Here is a 19,951-nt window from a genome sequence, read left to right on the forward strand (position 1 = left end):
CTAACTAACTAACCCTTTCGCAAATCTAAGCGTTTTAGGAAGCTTTTTCGAAAGTAAATGATAATCATTTTGACTCCGAAAATCTTTAAAGAAATCCAAAAACTGTAGTTACCGCAGTGAGATTTATGAGGGGAATTAAAGGACAAATGTTAACCCTCAAATTTTAGTCTCTTTTCATTGGCACTCTGGGACAAGTAGTCATACCATCACACAAACAACACACACACAATCATACCCAAGAGTAATTTAGAGTATTCAATCAACCTAACAGTCAAGGTTTGGACTGTGGGGAAAAGCTAGAGTATCCATCACTCTTCACCTTTCTGATGATTAAGATCCAATGTTGTGTGAGCATGTCCCAAATCAGTCCCCTTGTTTTGTCAACGTTAAAAGGGACAGAGGATGTTCACACCTCATTGCTACTACTTCCGTAGGCTTCGATCAGCGAGTCATTTCAGTTCCATTTGAATATTTCAGGAGACTTCAAAGAAGTCCTGAAGGGATCCTAGGAGGTCTTCCAGTGTTTTAGGTAAGTAAACACACACTAAAGACAGCATCAGTCTTTAGTAAACCACGAAGCATTGATGACAAGTTACAAGCCTCTGTATCTATTAGTTATCACTGGGGAAAGGCACCACAGAAAAGTACTGCTTTTATGGTCATGGGGCTTGAATCTCAAACTGGGTCTTCCTGCAGAGGTTCTCATGAGAGAACCCATGAGATAACCAAATAGCAGTATTACCCAGAACATCCTGACGATCAGAACCTGTCGTACTGACCTTGTAAGCACTTGTAGAATAATCAGGACCTGTAAGCCCAATTTGGAGATTTATCTAGGCAGAGAAAGATCTAGAGAAAAACTGAGAGGGTTTCAACTTTAATTATCAGGCATACTTTCACTAAGTAGAGGGAGGGTTTTGAGTTGGGTGGTTTGGAGCACCAATCACTCTACACAAAGATGAAATGCCAAACTGAAGCTGAACATGGTTAGTCATTAAGGGTACAACCTGTGGTCCAATCCAACAGATAAGCTACTGTGGCCCAAATTCATGTTGGTTCTGATAGAATACAGAATACACAGGGCATCAGTGTGTAGCCACAAAACAGTCAAGGAATTCATTTGGAGCCCTTTCCACTGCTAACAATGGGCATGTGAACATTTGACCTGGACCTTAGAGAATTGGAAGTAGCTGGACCAATTTTATACGAGTCATGTTTTCTTACCTCACATGGATGGCCAAGTGTGTGTGTGCGTGTCACTACCTGTAAAAGGCAGGGTGTCCACAATGAACTATGGGAACAAAGTAAGTTGGCAGAGGTGGTGTGATGGTTTGGAAAACATTTGGTCTCATCATCCATGTGGAGTTTACTGACATGTCGCCTAATTAAGCTTTGTTGAAGACCATGTAGAGAGTATAACGAAATGGCTGTGGCCTTCTTAATCAGGAAAGCGAACACTGCTTTGACATAGAAATGGGACTGAAGCATTGATTTGGTCTACAAATCGACGCTCAGAACTCAGTTTCAGCCAGTGACTATGCCACTGGATGGGCAAGAATCTCCTATACATAGAGGCCTCAGCTCACAACATCTTTGGTGCCAGATCCCATCCCACACATTTACACAACGGATTCATGAAAAATAATTAAAACAATTAAGCAGATGGCATTATGCTTTGTTTTCTGATATATGTTCAAACGTAATAAAAAAATAAAAGCTACTTTTTTTAGTGTAAACCCACCACCCTAAAGTGTGGTGGATAAATACTGACATGCAACATACCTGCGTCCCAGATAGTCCCAGAGTTAAACAGCCTGTTAAGAACGTTTGTCTAATTAGATTTAATTGTTCACACTTAAAAAATATTAAGCAATTCAATAAATGAAATTCTGTTTTCAAATTCTTTATTTTGCAAAACAAGAGTACATTTTCACAATATCTCCTATTTAATGGCAACCATGTAGAATCTAATAGAGAAATCCAACTGAAAGCATAGAGGACAGTGTGTAATATCCCATTTAAAAACATCTATTCTATCAGTTCAGTTTCAGTGATCCCTGCTGCCCTACAAAAAAAAAAGAAATTCACAAAGAGGAAAAATCTGAAGGAAGAGAAAACCACAACAGAGTTGTCAAAGCTTTTCACACTGGAGACCTTCCTTCAGACATACTGAAACATTTGACACATTAAAAATCACAATCCCTTAATATACAGTTTGTCACCTGTTTGTACATGCTGGAAGCCTTTAAGTTCCACTAAATACAGGGTTAACTCTAGAAAAATAGAAAAACAAGACAGGATAGGAACACAAAGAGTGAAAGAACAGGATGCTGCTTTATTTCCCCATTTAAGCTAATGATTCAATGATGATTCCAGTATGTGTAAAATAGAGATGTTACTGACTACAGTTACAGTTTCCTTACTAGTTTCCTTTTTTAATCTTAATCTGTGGCTATGACATCAGGTACGTGATGCTGATTATTCTTTATTCACATGATTTCCTTGGAGTGTTTTTAAAAATGACCCCCATTACAATTTAATGGGACCATTGTGAAGGTAATGGTGCTATGTTGCAGAGCAAGAAGCCAGATTGGATTGCACAGAGCTCTAATGGGTTGTTTGAAAATGATGAACATGAGGGAAAACAGTGAGGTAGTAGGTCACACTCATGGGTTCACGTGTTTGTTCATAAACATAAAGTACAGTCAGAGTGATTCCACCTGGAACCAGAAGTGGCAGAGAAAAAAACCTGAGGCTGGTTTCTATAACGCAGTGCTGGTGGATTTGAACGCTCCTCAGTTTGAGAGCTAATACTGTGGCGGCGGGACAGTGTTTGGAGATGCACAATGTCAACATATTCCACTTTTTAAGCTTCAACGTGCAACAGTAAAAGCTTTGGGATGTTTGAAAGGCTCAGTTTAGTCAAAAGCTCTAAACAGATTGTAGTTCACAGAGGAGACAGGAAATGTTCCTAACAATCTGGCTACAATGCAACTGTTATACATGTGACGTTTCATAGTAATGGGCTGTGTGGGCTCAATAAAGCAGCTGGTGATCTAAACATTGTACCATGTCAGTAATGTGTAACCAGTTACTCCCTTTGTATTTCAGAGCTGAAGGATGAAGTGTAGGAGAAAGGCACATCCTCCGTCCTCTAGTGAGAATCATCACTTAGGAGTGCTTTACTGCAACAAATAAAAGCAACATGTTAGTATTGTACAGATGATGAAAACTCCAAAACCTTCCTCTAAGTCTACATCCCTATAGTGGAAAGTACACACAAACAGGAGGAATCTACATTTTACTTGGAAGCACATAGTGTTCATAATCTAATCTAAAATAATCCAAATAATTACAGCCTCAATACCTTTGTTGGATACTACTGCATTTGAATCCTAAGACGTCGCCTACCCTGAACAGCAAAGTTTAAAGAGCTATGTTAATTCTTTTCCAGACCACACTACATGCTGTAAGGGAAAAAAAATAGTAATCCTTTTTATAGTTTAAGTACCACTTAAAAGTAAATCATTAAGTTTTCTTGTGGAGATGCAGGTTTTAAAAGCTGATATTCATGTCAGGTAATTTTATCATTTTGGTTGACTGAGCAGGTTCATTAGTAGGTACAGTAACTTTTATATATAGCATTTATATATAAAAGTTAATCTCCCTAAGCTTAAGCATCTCTTCATCTGTTTATCTTATAAGTGCACCAAAGAAAACATTTTTTTTCTTAAACACCAATGAAACCAGAGTTCTTGGCTGAGATATTTGATGAAAAGGAGAATGAAATCAGATTTTCCGGTATCTGACCTGCCACTGATGACTGGTTAGAGAAGGTTAGAAAAAATTAGTCAATTTTAATCTCTTGTAAAAGGATTAGTGCATCGACATTTACTAGTTATAATACTTGCATGCTACTTAAAATTTTAAAAACAAACTGTTACCTCAGAGGCAGGGGTACCGTCATCTTCTGGAGCTGGGATGATTCTGCCGGTCATAGGACCAACTCCTAGGACCTTGGGTCGTTTCTCTTCTTTGGGTGTTCCTTCCAGGACAACAACAATGTATTCTTTGCTAGAATCTACTAGTACTGGAGTCTCCTGCATGACTGGAGCAACCTCTGTGGATGCAGGGGCCTCGACAACTGCCACAACCTCAGTGGGTACTGGGGCCTCCTCGACAACCGGTGCAACCTCTGCTGGTGTCGAAGTCTCCTCAACAACTGGCACAACCTCTACGAGTACAGGGCCCTCATCGACAACTGGTACAGCTTCTGTGGCTACAGGGGCCTCCTCGACAACTAGCACAACCTGTGCTGGTATCAAAATCTTCTCGACAACTGCTGTAATCTCTATGGGTGCAGGGGCCTCCTCGACAACTGGTACAGCTTCTGTGGCTACAGGGGCCTCCTCGACAACTAGCACAACCTCTGCTGGTATCAAAATCTTCTCGACAACTGCTGTAATCTCTATGGGTGCAGGGGCCTCCTCGACAACTGGTGCAACTTCTACGGGTACATGAGTATCCTCAACAATTGCAGCAACCTCTGCTGGTGTTGAAGGCTCTTCAACAACTGGCGCAACCTGTACGAATGCAGGAGCCTCATCGACAACTGATGCAACTTCTACAGCTTTAGGGGCCTCCTCAACAACTGCTGAAACCTCTACGGATACAGGGACCTCCTCAACAACTGGTGCAACCTCTGCTGGTGTCAAAGTCTCCTCGACAACTGCTACAACCTCAATGGTTGTAGGGGCCTCCACGGCAACTGCTGAACTCTCTATGGGTACAGAGACATCCTCAACAACTGGTGCAACTTCTGCAAAGGCTGCTGAGTCTTCCATTGACACTACCTCTACTGGTGTAAGAGACTCCATGGCTGGTGCTACTTTTACAGTTCCAGAAACTTTTCCATCTTCCTCTGGTGTAACAGTCTCCTCACTAATTGCTACAGCTTTGAGTGAAGTATCTCCATCTGATGTCAAGACCTCTGTAATAGTAGGGGTCACTTTTTCAACAGGTATTTCCACTTCTGGTGGTAGGAGTTCTTGATCGTTGGATGCCGAGTCATCCTTTCCTTTGGCTTTCTTCAGTAACTCTAATGAAGAGGCAGCTGCTAGTGGCACTGCAACACAAAAGCCAACCATCTAAACATCACAACTACTCAAGTTGTATTTTCTCCACAATTGGCACACAAGTTGAGGTGATGATGCAGTTTACAGATCATCTGCTAAAATCTTCCAATGACTCATGATTATGAAGTGGATAACACATACATGGAGTTTTAGTGTTAACTGTGAAAAGGGGGATTTGTTTAGCAAAAATTAGATATGGGTTCAGGTTCAAAGACAAACATTAAGCAATGTATGCAAACATTTGGTCTCAAGTGTAAATACTGGACAATGCCATCATAAATGTAGATTAGAAACATATCAGACAAATCAAAGACGGCAGTAAATATTTTAGTTTAACAAAAAGCTTTATTGTAGGACCTCATGAAATATCTGTTCACAGTGCTCATTGTCCAGTTATAAGCAAAATAAAAATATGATCACATATGATTTGAATTGGTTTGTAAACTATTAAAATGAATGATTCACAGCATTTCTGACACTAACATTTCTCTAGACAATCTGACATGACAGTTATTACAGAGTTGGAACATAGCTTTGCATTTAGATACACATGTGTATCACAGTAGGAGATAAACATACATACATGAACTCTGTGTGATACTTAGAACAGCAGGGCAACATTACAGATGCTTAAAGCAAAGAAAAACAGAGTTTGGTCAAATCAGAAAATGGCATCAAAGGTTTTAGAACAAAATGGTACCATTAATATTACAGCGTCTACTCTGGCTTAACATTTTGTTGTTGGTTTATACTGTTTGAACTTTGGGCTCATATACCTGATTAGGGTTAACGTGAATGAATAAGGTTTATAGTTGTTGAGTGATCACATTTATTTCACCCATAACTGCAAATGAGCATTGCTTGAGAGCTCATAGCCACATGGGGAGGTGCAGATATACTTCAGTTTGTAGTTTCTAACAGTGCAAGGCCAGCTAAGAACCTGAACAAAAATCAGACACACAACCATCTACATGACACACCCCAGGGATTTCAAGTTACTTTCAGCAGCCTCTGCCCGTTCAAACCCGCTCCAATAAATAAAAAGCAAATATACACTTTCAGCACAACAAGAGAAAATGTACAGTAAGAGGTGAGGCCAGACACCTGGGGTAAAGCAGCTAGCCTTTAGAGGTTCTACAGACTGGGACAGGTCTTATTGCTCCCTGTGATGTTAGACGACTACTGATGTCAAAGGGGTCTTTGCAGTAATCCAAAAATAACCAGGTGTGTGTGGTGGTGTGTATGTCTCCCTGCAGTTAATGTGTGCAGCATCAGGTTTCCTCAGATTAAGAGCTCGTACCATCGCTTTGCGTCTCCTCTGCGCCGACAGCGGCAGGTTCGGTCACAGCCTGGGCAGCCTCTTCCACTGCCTCAGCCACTTTGGCTACTTCCTCTGCAGCTGCCTCCACTTCCTGTGCCACCTGGGCGACTGCCTCGGCAGCCTCTGAAACTGCCTCGGCAGCCTCTGCGACCACCTCAGCTGCTTCCTCCACTATGGTTTCTACCTCAGCAGCAGCAGTAGCAGCAGCTTCCTCTTCCCCAGCGTCAGCCTCTCCGTCTGCAACGCAAAGAAATACACACACCGGCTTAGTAGAGGAACTCTCCTAATGTTACATACACAAACAATCCTTCAGGTTAATGAATCAGATCAGAATATACAGGATTGGATCTGAATCTTACTGTACGATTAGGTTGAAGTGATTGCTTTGTATCAATTTGGACCAAACTGAATTTGCTGTTATCATTCTGGTTTCTGTCTAAGAAATTTATTATATCTGGATCTTTAGACCCCTGTATATAACTGCTTAATGTATGTAATAAAATACTGTCAAGAACATTATGCTTTGTTATGATTTTGCTCTTTGTAGAGCAACTTAATTAAGCATTATGCATTTCATCAACTGCCTTGTTGTGCTCAAAGTTTTATTTACTACAATGTGCCTGTATCATTTGATTTCAGATTCAAACTCTTAAAGTTGGGGGCAGGAGGGCAAATCGTGAAAAATGACTAGTCATTGTTCAGGTATAATTATTTATAGTTTATATTTCAGTCCAGATTTTTAATAGCGCCCTCTTGAGTCACAATGTTGTCCATGCCTAATACAGATCTTGATACTAAATGGATTATATACATCCACATTGGTGTATTATCACTGATTAATGATGATTCACTTCCTGCCAGAAGTCATGAAATCTTGTTGCTAGCATGTTTTCCACTTGCTCTTGGTGTTTAACAGCCTGCAGAGGTGACACAACCACTGCTTCAATCTACACTTAAGATAATAAAAAATAAAGCCTTTTCTGCAATAAACAAAAACAATTGATGAAGATTGAAAATATTACATCTTTCACCCATGTTTGACTGTCCCACCAAATCAAAATATGCTTAGTTTTTAAGCAATGCATCCAAACACATCCTTCATTCTAATTTGCTCATATTGTCAGTATTAAGCCATTTTTCTTTTGTAACACATTCTTAAAATTTACACAGATCAGCCATTATGATTTCTGACAGTGAAGCACAAAAAAAAAAAAAAGATCATTGCAATGAGACCTGTAAGTGAATGGGATTTATAATGAAACAAGCAAATATTTGATATGACTGTGTAGGACAAAATAAGTTCTTAAGATTTACTGTCTTGCAGGTTATAGATGGACCCCTGCTCCAACACACATGAATCAGATGATTGAATTTCGTCTTCAGTATGCCATCAACTTCGGCAAAAGCCTGGTAAAGAGCCATTAATTTGATTCAGGTGTGTTGGAGCAGGGATGCATCCCAATCTTGCAAGGCAGTAAATCTTGAGGTCAGGGAATTGAGACCCCTGGTGAGGGAAGTAGGAACAAGTTGAAGAATCTCAGCAACCTTCACCAGGTCCAAAGCATGAGTAGACAGACTCTTCACATCTGTGAACAACTAAATGTTGTTGAAGTTACAGAAACTAGTGAACTGGCAACAAAATTGTGAACAATCAAGGTTCACTGATAGGTGTAGGGAGGCTACACTGGGCTGTACTGGTTGTGCTCCTAAATGATCCCACAGCGGACTTTCAATGATCTAAAGCAGGGTTGGGCAACTCCAGGCCTCGAGGGCCGGTCTCCTGCAACTTTTAGATGTCTCTATTTCAACACATAGAGACATCACATAGAGTCAAATAATGAGGTTGTTAGCAGGACTCTGGAGAACTTGACTGCACTTAGGAGGTGATTCAGCTGTTGGATTCAAGTGCGTTGGTCCAGGGAGATGTCTAAGAGTTGCAGGACACCAGCCCTCCAGGACCAGGATTGCCCACACCTGATCTAAAGCAGTGGTTCCCAAACTTTTTCTTCTGCCCCCCCCCCCAGTGGTTTCCAAACATTTTCTGCGCCCCCCCCCATGGATTACAAATGGCTGTCTGGTTGAAAAGACACGTGTGACGGGGGGGAGGGGGAGGCAATCGACTTTTTTGGAGGCAAAATGAATGCTGAAAATAGACACCAACATCGGTAGCCTACAAGGTGCTTGTTAAGCTTAAGGTTCTGTATTGATATTAGCAAGTCATCTTTTAGCTAACATTACCTGCATCCAACAGCTTTACTCAACTCAGTCGGTTAGTTTGGAGGGAAAAACTGTGAAAAGTTCTTTGCGTTTTGCTGGTTTGCTGCCGTGATTCTAACACAAACCTACATAGCTCCGCACAGCAGCAGCAGGTCTCCTTCACAGGTGTAAACACAGCGCGAGCGTCGTAGCGCTCATGTTGCGTTTAAAGGCGGCTCGGAAAAACAGGTTACAACATGTTAACAACGGATTAAACAGTTTTAACTGCTGATAAAAGTGACAGAGGACACAAATATGGGAAGTGTGGAAGCCTCTACTGTATCAAATTGACATAGTTATAACTGAGAGTTGGCCATTCTAAGGTAAAAACTCAGCGCATACAGTGTTCATGTTTTGTTTTGTTTTTTTCATCCAGACGGCTTCCCGCGCCCCCTCTAGGGGGCGCGCCCCACAGTTTGGGAACCTCTGATCTAAAGAGTCCTTGCCTCTGCAGCTCTGGCTTGTTGCGGAACCAAAAGGGGAAGGGTTTCACAGGGTGGAAACCTTGACACCATAAGGGTGTCTAAAGGGTAAAACCCAGTTTGATGGATCTACAAATCCAAATATTACAAACAAGCAATTTGATTGACAGCATTCCCTGACTGGTCCATGATGTACAATATTCAATCAAACAACACTGAAGCTCCGCAGTGGAGTGGCAGACATGCAGACTGATGCCAGAGAGCTACTCAGTCTGGAGGAGAACAATTATGTGTTTAATCTTGAGTGGTGCAGGAGCACACACGTCCACTTATAGCGCAAACCACATCATGGAAGAGTTGACCACAGTATACCCGTCCACATTGACGTCCACAATAGTAGGGAACAGACCATAGTGAAGGCGCTTTCAAACTGGGGTAGAACCAAACCAGACATTAACCAAATTGAGCGAGACTCGACAACAGAGAAATTAATTTTGTAAGGCTACTTCAGATGCGGCAAGTTGCAAGATGAGGCCTCCATAGTTTGGACTTATTTATCCATGGTTTCTCAACTGGATTAGGACCCGCCAGCATATAGAGGGCAAGTCAACACTTTAAACGTGTCCAGAACCATCTCTGCTTTGCAATAGGATGCATCACTCTGATGATGAAGCCACATAGGTCTGCTCCTATGATCCTGTCACCAGTTCACTAGTATTCCTTCCTTGGCTGAGTACTGACCACTGAGTACTGGGAACACAGGAGTCCATCACTTCAGCTTTGAGGGCAATCCCACCCACTAACAGGTGCCATAATGAAGAGATCCATGTCAATAATGTTACAAAGTTGTAGGGATTACCTTCCCCTGTTCTTGAAATATTATTTATTGATGACATTTAAAAACCTGCCTCATCTCAAAAATGTACAAGTAGATAAAGACATGCACAGAACAAACTGCATGCAAACTCAAAGACAGGAAGGAGGATGACGCAGGCAGAGAGAGGGGAGGGGTAAAGAAGGATGAGCAGGCAGGGAGTGGGGTTAAGTGCAGGGTAGAAAGGGTCAAGTGGAAAGTTGGTTCTTACCATCACATTAACAAGTTAGGGTTATCTGGAACTGTGAAAGCACGTCTGACAGTGAAACATACAGACACTGAGACAGGCCAGGTAGGTTGTGCATCTTTAATCTGTATCTGAGGAATCTTTCCATTGCTTCACATTAAATCACAAAGTACACAAAACAGCAGGCTTACTCCTTCAGAGAGGACAGTGTGTGAGAACAGCTGTGGGTCTGTTGACTAACAAAGGAAAGGCTTGAACATTTCTGTTGGCTCGTTGTTCTATGTAGTCATTTTAATAGAAGTCATAAATGAAACAGGCAGAGCTCTGGGGAACAGGAACACTGAACCCTACAGCAGTGCATGCAAAGTGCGTTTGTCTGAATGGCCTTCAACAGCATTTGGTACAACAATGGTCTAGAGTCCCACAACCACAGAGGTTAACAATAGCACAGTCCAGAAAAATCTCTCAAAGTCTCTCAGTCAGATCCGTCAGAGACTGTCCCGAAGTTCTCTATGGGAGAGGAAAGGAGGAGGAGGAGAAGGAGGAAGAGGAGAAGGGGTTTCACATCCAGTTCTAGGACGAATATCCAAGCGGCCACAGAGGACCTTAGCTTTAAGCATTATGCTGAAAGAGTAGAGACACAAAATGTTAGAGAGTTTGGAGGAGGAAATTCTGGTTTTTAAAGAGCTACATTCACACATCATCTCAGTCTAAGTTCAACCACTCTAGCTGTGGGAGTGCAGGTGGAACATGAACAAGGCCTGCTAGCATTGATGATGTCACACAGGGAGGTGAGAAACTGGCCCTCTTACATAGAGAAAACAAAGGGAAGTGGGTGGAACGAAGGGGAGGAGTGTATTAGTGCATCACTAAAGCTTAGATTAAAACTGTGTTTGTTAGATAGACGGCTTTTGGTTTAGTTTGTGAGGAACATACACTGACATCATGCTAGCCCCTGGTTTCTGTACAATCAGGTTCCTTTTCTGTTTTCTACACTCATCGAAACAAAAGTAACCTTTTTGGGCTAGAGATTTGGTTTATCACTAAACACAGTCATGATAAAAAAAAAACTTGTGTACAACCTCTAAATTCTAAGAATTTTCAAATCAGGACAAAACATTTTTGTTTCTTCATTAAAAACAACAACAAAAAAAACAGAAAAAAAAATGTTGATCCAGGTTGACCCGATCAACTCAGTAGTTAATTATGATGATCCTGATCACTTCAGCTGAAGTGATTATACATTTGAGAGGAACAGTGAGGCACAGCTGATACAGTAGTAACAGGTTTAAAAGTGTGTATCCAGCATAGAAATATCATCCCAGTCTGACCTCAGAGCAGGCTAAACCTTTGTATCTGTAATATCATCTGTCTTCAGGTAACAAAAAAGCAGACCTCTACTGTTGAGGCCTCAACAGTAGAGGTCTGTTGAGGCTCATTCAGATCATTTCATTACCATCAGAACCATCGTTGCTCTCACTGAGACAGAGAGCAGACATGCGGCTGCAGGCATTTAGGCATCCTGCCTGTTCAAGCAGATATTCCAAGCTCAAAAAACCCAGATTACAGTAAAACTACTAACATATGTTTCCTACTTATTTCATCACTTAGAAATACAACTGTTAAAAAGGAGACTCATGCTCTGCTTTCAGTGTGGACTTCCTCTTCTGTGGAGGAACCGGATGGATCAGCAGGATTATTTGTGCTGACAGCAGGTTGCTTAAACCAGGTGTTTGGTTAAAGTGTTTGCAGTATGTTTACACCCAAGCTCACGTTTCATTCAAGCCGTGTGAATGAGGCAGGGACGCTACTCACCTTCATCTTTGCCTGCAAACAAACAAAACAAACAGGAAGTTAGAGTTTCGTATGCAACATCATATGCCAACACATTAACACAACTCAGACCTACTCTATACATCATGGATTTATCTCCTCTCATGCTATAATTCCTGTCCAGTACAACTGATGCTATCAGCCAGAATTTCCACTGGGATCAAACAGCCTAATCTGGTGCATCTACAGCAACAGACATGGGCTGCTGAGAGTCAGTCAGCTGAATATGTAAACATCCAACCAGGGCTGCTGTGGGCTGTGAAGGAGGTTTGTCATGGTACAAGATGAACTAAATGAAGCTTCTTCCATTTACCGCATTAACTCTTTTTCAAGAAAGACAAAAACCACCTCAAGTAAGGGTTAAAACTTTTTTTTGCAAAACTGAGGAAGATATTTCAAAATTTGCCATTTCCATCAACCTTTTTTAATGTAATGCTTCAAAATCCCCATAAAAACCACTGAAGGAAACACGACTAGTAAGGTAACTCTGTGTGGAACAGATGGTGGTCGTTCCCAGTCAGCTGTGTCTAAAAGTTGCTTTGATGTTAACACTCCTGCTCTTTCTGAAATTCAACATGGCTCCTCTATTAACCCTTTAATGTTTTTACCAGCATTGCACTGAGAATTTGCTTGTATAGTAAACTCAGGTCAACCAGAGTTTAGAGTTGAATAGGAAAACAGCTGATTCAACTCTTTTCTGGTGGAAATGGCAAACACCAGTTCCACCAGGTGTTTGCTAACTGCTGCTGGCTAGTCTGAAGGAACTGAATGGGGAAGCTGTAGTCTTTGTGGGACGGAAGCTTGGAGACTGCAGCTTCACACAGGAGCTGAATCTCAAAGGTGGCAGTAAATTTTGCACAGTTAATGATTGCCATGGAGATTAATGGATTTGTCAAACATGCATGGAAGAACTAAATCCACACTTCATGTATGTTTTTGATGAGGGAATAACATTGTACCATGATGTAAATCTCACAAAAGGTTGATTTTACATGATACTGCCCCTTTAAACATTAAGATCCCAGTTATGCTGCAGCCTTGTCTCCTGGCTGCACGGACAGAACTCCGTTTCTAAGTGCATATAGCCTGGCCTGATCACACTGATTCCGATTCTTTCACTGAATGAAATGAGAGGTGTGCCAATCAATCGGCCACCGATCATAATTGGCCGATTTCCGTGAAAAAGTGTATGATCAGTGATCGCCGATCACGGTCTCTTGTTGCCGATCACACAAACCGATCACCTGCATTTCATTTCACAGCCTGCCTGTGCAGCTGGTCTCCTCTTTCCTTCACACTGCGCAAACGCGCAGCAACAAATCCTAAGCGATGTGGAACTATAACGCACTGAGTGAATGGGGAAGTTTGCGTGTTGCGGCGGAAAATTGAAGCACGTCAAAATGCATCAACACGACGAATCTAATATGGCATAAAAACAAAGCCATACTTGACGGAGTTTGGCTACATCGAGGCTCACTGCAGTAAAAAAGACATTTGGAGCGATCAGACAGCAGGTAAAGCAGCGCACAGCTACAAACACTCACCCGGATTAGCATGACGGTCAGAAAGCTAAACAAATACCCTCAAAATAATTTAAGTCTTCGAGCTGCGATGTAAGACGCTGGTTCTGCTCTCCTGTTGAACCGCTGCTACGCTACAGGTAGTAATATTTGACAGACGGAGCTTCGCTTCTGCTCCACCTGGTAGTGACTCTCACACCGAAGCTCTGCTTAAAGCTGCAGCATCTAACCTAAAAAAATAAATTTTACATACATATTAAAACTTTTGCTGTTCTAACATGAGACAGATAATCTCTGGAAAAATAATCGATCTCCTCCCTGTTCTGCATAATTACTCCGCTCAGTCAGAAACAGCCAATCAGAACTAGCAGTAATCAGCTAGCCGCCATGCTAACAGGAAGTTTTCATTCAGTAACTCTGGACTGTTTATTGTAATGGATCCTGTTTTTGCCTTTGAATGTTAAGTTTTATACTTGAATTTTTGGCAATGTTGTGAGGTTTTATTTTGACTTTTTGCATTATTTAGCCTCTTCAGAGCCTTCATGTGTTTTCACTTCAGTCTGTTAAAGATAGTATTACTATAGCAGTACAATTTGCACAATGCCCGTTTTGTTTTTTTCTTGGAAAAAGTTATTAAAAACAAGTTTTTGTCTAAATTAAGGTGAATTCATGGTTCCTTTTTCCACATAATGTAACCAGTAGTGCTTATAATTAAAAAAATAATAATTATGTGATCGGTATCGGTGATTGGCCCTCATGGGTGATCGGAATCGAAATCGGCAGGAAAAAACCTGATCCGGCACATCTCTAAATGAAACGCATGAAACTCATTTCTATACACATTTTAAATTATGTGATACAAAAGTAATCCAGTTGAAATGTTACTACTATTGTTTTAAGTGGATCCAAAAGCAAGTAAAACGCCTCATGAGGAGCTGAAGATGGGGAGGTGGGGGGGAACTTGCCTTTAGGTGGCCAGGGTTTAGGTGTCCATTCAGTCTTGGGTCTGGCTCTGAGTTCACTGATGCGGTCATTAAACCGATCATGATCTGAGGTCACAGTCTTATATCCCTGTTAGAAAAAAAACCCAGAACATCTTAATGTGAGATATAGTTGGAGATCACATCCATCCATCCATCCATCCATCCATTTTCTTCCGCTTATCCGGGATCGGGTCCCAGGGGCAGCAGCTTCAGAAGGGAGGCCCAGACTTCACTCTCCCCAGCCACTTCTTCCAGCTCCTCCGGGGGAACCCCAAGGCGTTCCCAGGCCAGCCAAGAGACATAGTCCCTCCAGCGTGTCCTGGGTCTTCCCCGGGGTTTCCTCCCGGTGGGACGTGCCCAGAACACCTCACCAGGGAGGCGTCCAGGAGGCATCCTGATCAGATGTCCGAGCCACCTCAACTGGCTCCTCTCGACATGGAGGAGCAGCAGCTCTACTCTGAGTCCCTCCCGGATGGCCAAGCTTCTCACACTATCTCTAAGGGAGAGCCCAGCCACCCTGCGGAGGAAACCCATTTTGGCTGCTTGTATCCGCGATCTCGTTCTTTCGGTCATGACCCAAAGCTCATGACCATAGATGAGGATGGGAACGTAGATTGACCGGTAAATCGAGAGCTTCGCTGTTTGACTCAGCTCTCTCTTCACCACGACAGATCGGTATAGCGCCCGCTTCACGGCAGACGCTGCCCCAATCCACCTGTCAATCTCCCGCTCCCTTCTTCCCCCATTCGTGAACAAGATCCCCAGATACTTAAACTCCTCCACTTGAGGCAGGACGACCCCCCTGACCCAGAGAAGGCACTCTACCCTTTTCCGGCCTCAGGTTTGGAGGCACTGATCCTCATTCTGGCCGCTTCACACTCGACTGCGAACCGCTCCAGCGAGAGCTGCAGATCATGACATGATGAAGCCAACAGGACCACATCATCCACAAAAAGCAGAGATGCGATCCTAAGGCCACCAAAACGGATCCCCTCAACACCTCGGCTGCGCCTAGAAATTCTGTCCATGAAAGTAATGAACAGAATTGGTGACAAAGGGCAGCCTTGGCGGAGTCCAACTCTCACCGGAAACGAGCCCAACTTACTGCTGGCAATGTGGACCAGACTCTGACACCGGTCATACAGGGACCTGACAGCCTGTATCAAAGGACCCGGTACCCCATACTCCCGGAGAACTCCCCACAAGGCCCCCCTAGGGACACGGTCGAACACCTTCTCCAAGTCCACAAAACACATCTCTCACATCTCTAATTCAACTGTCTGACAAACCTCTGATGGAAAGTAGAACTTACATATGACAGAGCGCCGACCAGAGCTCCACCACACAGCACCGTGTACAGGATGTTCTGTCCAGAGCCTCCAGGAACTGACGACATGGGCCGCCGCTGCACACCTGTACAGGAAACCATGGGCAAGTTAGATAATTCACTGAATTTGGTTCTCTTTGAGCCCAAAATGCTGCGTCACCCCTCCTCCACCCATGTCAGGTTCCTGCTGACTGGTGGCTCTGCAGAGCTCCTGCAGGGCAGGAATAATGTGTGGTTGAGCGCTAAGCTGCAGCTCTGTTAATGTGAAACGGATTTAAAGGGCTCAACTAACTCTGATACACCAAGGGAAAGGATCATTTCCCACTGTCTTGTAAAGAAATAACAAGACATGGCTGTCCAGAAGCTTCACCTTAAGTTTGACTCAGCATTTCATTTCCTGATGGAATTACTGAGTCATCTCAGTTTTCCAAAACTAACCTAGAAATCAACATTTATTGGCAGAACTCTACCAAAGAGGAGGCAGCCGTGAATGAGGAAATGCTGAACAACCAGTTGAACAATCAGAATAAATAGCCTTTATTTTTATATATAGATATTTTTTATTTGGACTCTTGGATTTGTGTCCTGGAGAGTATGCAGATATTTATCATCTTTTCTTCTTGAGAGAAGATGAGAGGAACTGTTTAGTGACTCCCGTGTGTTTTAACGTCACATTTATTCTCTTTTTGATTTTCTTTACATTTCCATCCCTAGCTGTACCAACGTTATTCCCAAAGAGAGAAACTGAAAACCTGGCATACGATAGAGAAACAGATGACAGTCACAGTTTTACAGTTACATAAAAATAAGTAATAAATAATTATTTTGTCATAATTTTTATTATTTTCACAACAGTATCATAAAACATCATGATAAACATAAGTCCATATCGTCCACTCCTGGCCATATGGTAAATAAATATTACTGGGCTCAATGCTTCCTTTCTCCTTTTTTTTCCCGTACTTCATTATCCAAAATAAAAACAAACACGCATATAAAGAGTTAAATATGAAAAAGATTGGGTAGAAAAAAAACAAAACATGTCCAAAGTACAAAAGAAAACTGACCTAACCCCAAGAGGATCATTGGAAGATAAGCAAGAAGGAGTTAAGGTTCATGTTAACCTTTTTCACAGTATGTATATATTGTGCAAAATGTACACAAACAAGGCCAAGATAAAGAGCTCACTCCACTGTCTCCATGTTCTATGGGGCTCACGCTGTCAAATCATTAACCAGCTGCTGCAGTTGAAGCCAAGGTCTGAGGAACCTGGTCCTGTCCAGCGTTAAGGGTATTAACCTGTTCACGTATCCGGAGCTAATCCTACATGCTGGCAAATGATCTCCCAAACCTGTTATTTATACTTTCTAATCAGCTCAGGTCTATAAAAGTAGAAGGACATGGGGAGAACATTTTTAAACACTGTAGGGTACGCAGGTCAGAAAGTCATTGGATTTGTATGTTACACCCTCCTCTGTTTAAGTGAGAGGACATTAGAGAAAGGAGCTGAAGAAATTACAGCCCAGGAGTCATTTTGACAGCTTTACCAGTTAATATTTCCAAAATAAAACTTCTCTAGGTGCCATGTTTTTAAGGGTTGTCATTTTCTATCTAGTTTTATCTTGTAGTGTTGGAAAATGATTGGATATATTTAGAAGGACCTGTCACCCTAAATGCAGTTTTGAACCCATGAGTAGGTGAGAGAGGGGCTTCGTGAAATACGTCACGTAGACACGCAAACGCTGATGGCGGTATTTTTGGCTGGTTGTAGTAGGTCATAATGAAGCATTTAAAGCAGAGCTGATGTCACACGCTGACCTTCCTCTAGCAGCGCGAGCTGCACTGCTCCGACTCGTGCCTCAGTATTCTCTCTCTCTCTACATTTGTCCACTGTCACACGCGCACGCCACGTGACTGACAGCGGCAACCATGTTTCCACGTTTACCCACACATTCATGAAGATCATTTTTTAAGAGACTGCGCACTGAACGCGCAGTCCGTCAGTGACGCTCGGCAGAGGTCACTATGGTTCCCATACAGGCCATGCTAGCTCCTAGTCCGACAAGAACATCTGGTAAAAGGCTGTTAAAACACCGACTTTGTGCTGCTCCGTGAAACATGGCCACGCTCTAACGTTGAAGTATTAATTACAAACAGTGGAAATGACCAGTATTGTCATGTCACATGGGGAGACACTTAAATTTTCAGTCAACATTCCACAACGGAGTCAAATTATTCTAAAAACTACAAAGCGACAATTAAACTTAAGCCAAAATTCCATTCTGACAGTCATGTAACATCCTGAGTCATTGTTTTTTACCCAGGTATTGACATTCGCATGAGGACAGCGTGTCCTATCACGTCTGTTACGACAGAGAGCAGACATTACATCACAGACACACACTGAGGAGAGAAGACAGACATCCAGAGCTACTCTGTAAACTCACCGTCCAGGGGCAGCCTGTAGGCCGCTCTCCGAGCCAGAGGCCCACACCTCTGCCAGGCCGCTCTGCAGGAAAACATCGCTGCAGCTTCAGAAAGTGCTGAGTGGAAGAGAAGCACGGCGTGGTGTAGTCTCAGGAACGTGCAGGGAGGCGGAGACCAGACCTGCCCACTGTGGTGCGCTGTTGAGACAAGTGATTAGAGTACTGGTGAGAAACTGCAGCAGGAATGTATGACGGGCGAGTAATGACAGAGGACAGTGGAGATATATGAGAGGTGCTTCCGAACCTGGAGCACTGTATTCAATTGGGGGCCCAGATGAGTGCTTTTAGAAATTAAAAAAGGCTAATAAGTAGATAGAAGAATTCCCACTAAGACCATTATGGTTGCCTGGGGTGGTGGTGATCCTTCACAGCAGTCAATGGTGAAGCGTGACCCAGTCCATTACTGGACAATATAAGCTTTCTCCATTGTCAGGTCTCACTCCAGCCGGTTAATGTCTGTCTCCATTGAAAGTGTAGCCCTCACTGTTGTGGCCCTGAGTAAGGGCAGGAGAAAAAGAAAAGAAACTGGAAAGAAAGAAGAAATATACATCTGAAAAGGAATTTGACCAGGAATTTGATCCTTGTATCGTTCATGCTCTACAAAAACACGTTCTCTGAATGTTGATGACATCAAATCTCTCCACACCATAATTCTTCAGAACAAGACTGAGTAGATCTTCTACAATCTGCTTTATGGTCTGCCTCCATACTATCTGTTGAACCTGAAACTCTGTTAACTCACACTGGCACTAATCACCCCCTATAAGTCATAGAGCCTTAATGCTTCCTCCACACCTGTTTTAGGACTCCCAAAAGCAGCAAGTGGAGATAATTTATTTGTCAGATTCCTCGTTTTAGGGTTTTTTTTTTTTCGAGTTGGTTTGTTGGAGCGGTGCGGGAAAAACAAAAACATAGAAATATATCGCATTTGGAAAAGGCAGATTTGAGCATAAACTGGTATGTGAATGGTTCAGATGGAAATGGACATAGGACATGAGGAAGGGAGAGGGAGAGGACGTGGAAGAAATAAAATAGATGAAGGAAAGGGAATTGGTGATACTCAAGGTAGTAAAGGGAACTGGAAGGAAGTAGCTCAGAAGAAGAAAAGACAGGAGGAAAGTTGTGGGGGAGGAATTTAAAATAATATTAAAATTTAAGAACGAGGAAGAACAAGATAACATCAGCCCCATTGTGGTGTCAAGAGAAATAAAAAAGAAAATTGGAGATGTTGAAATGATAAAGTTTTTGAGAGATGGAAACCTATTGGTATGTTTGTAAAAACGAAGAACACAAGAATAAGGCTTTAAATGTGGATAATATTTGCAAAAAAAAAAACTGTGTTGGAGAAAAAAATCATGGGAGAAAATAAAAAAAAATTAGTGATTTATGGGATCCCTCTGAAGATCTTGATAAAATTAAGAGAAGTATTGTGGGTGCAAAAGTGAATAACTTGAAAAGATTCTCAAAAACAATGAATGGAGAAAAGGTAGGAAGTTTGTCAATCTTCATTGAATTTGAAGAAAAAGAGTTGCCAAAATACATCAAAACAGGTTACCTCAGTTTTTAGGTCAGGCCTTATGTACCTCCACCACTTCAGTGTTTCAAAT

General features: G+C 42.2%; 1 protein-coding gene across 2 annotated transcripts; it reads right to left on the reverse strand.

Annotated features, from left to right (window-relative positions):
* Window positions 1–1,887: 1,887 nt before the first annotated feature.
* Window positions 1,888–18,490, reverse strand: mgarpa (mitochondria localized glutamic acid rich protein a). 2 transcript variants are annotated; one of them, XM_088009284.1, is made up of 7 exons: window positions 18,306–18,488; window positions 15,844–15,944; window positions 14,514–14,619; window positions 12,011–12,022; window positions 6,436–6,693; window positions 3,945–5,125; window positions 1,888–3,185 (listed from the first exon to the last, which is right to left on the reverse strand). In XM_088009284.1, exons 1-7 carry the CDS (start codon window positions 18,379–18,381, stop codon window positions 3,183–3,185), a joined length of 1,737 nt encoding a protein of 578 aa, XP_087865410.1. In that variant the 5' UTR covers window positions 18,382–18,488; the 3' UTR covers window positions 1,888–3,182. The 2 variants fall into 2 exon arrangements, with proteins under 2 accessions (XP_087865410.1, XP_087865409.1); XM_088009283.1 differs by lacking the exon at window positions 12,011–12,022 and having other exon boundaries at window positions 18,306–18,490.
* Between the last annotated feature and the right edge of the window lie 1,461 nt (window positions 18,491–19,951).

Source organism: Poecilia mexicana, unplaced genomic scaffold (assembly GCF_051168715.1).
Source record: "Poecilia mexicana isolate PSO_F unplaced genomic scaffold, ASM5116871v1 scaffold_10, whole genome shotgun sequence".
Lineage (NCBI taxonomy): Eukaryota > Metazoa > Chordata > Actinopteri > Cyprinodontiformes > Poeciliidae > Poecilia > Poecilia mexicana.

What these genes read in the sequence shown, in the direction of transcription:
- mgarpa (XM_088009284.1), bottom strand. Translation starts at nt 18,381, where the DNA reads ATGTTTTCCTGCAGAGCGGCCTGGCAGAGGTGTGGGCCTCTGGCTCGG. An exon ending in CTACAGGCTGCCCCTGGACG is followed by an intron (nt 15,945 to 18,305) that starts GTGAGTTTACAG and finishes TTTCCTGTACAG; the next exon opens with GTGTGCAGCGGCGGCCCATG. An exon ending in TGGTCGGCGCTCTGTCATAT is followed by an intron (nt 14,620 to 15,843) that starts GTAAGTTCTACT and finishes TTTTTCTAACAG; the next exon opens with GGATATAAGACTGTGACCTC.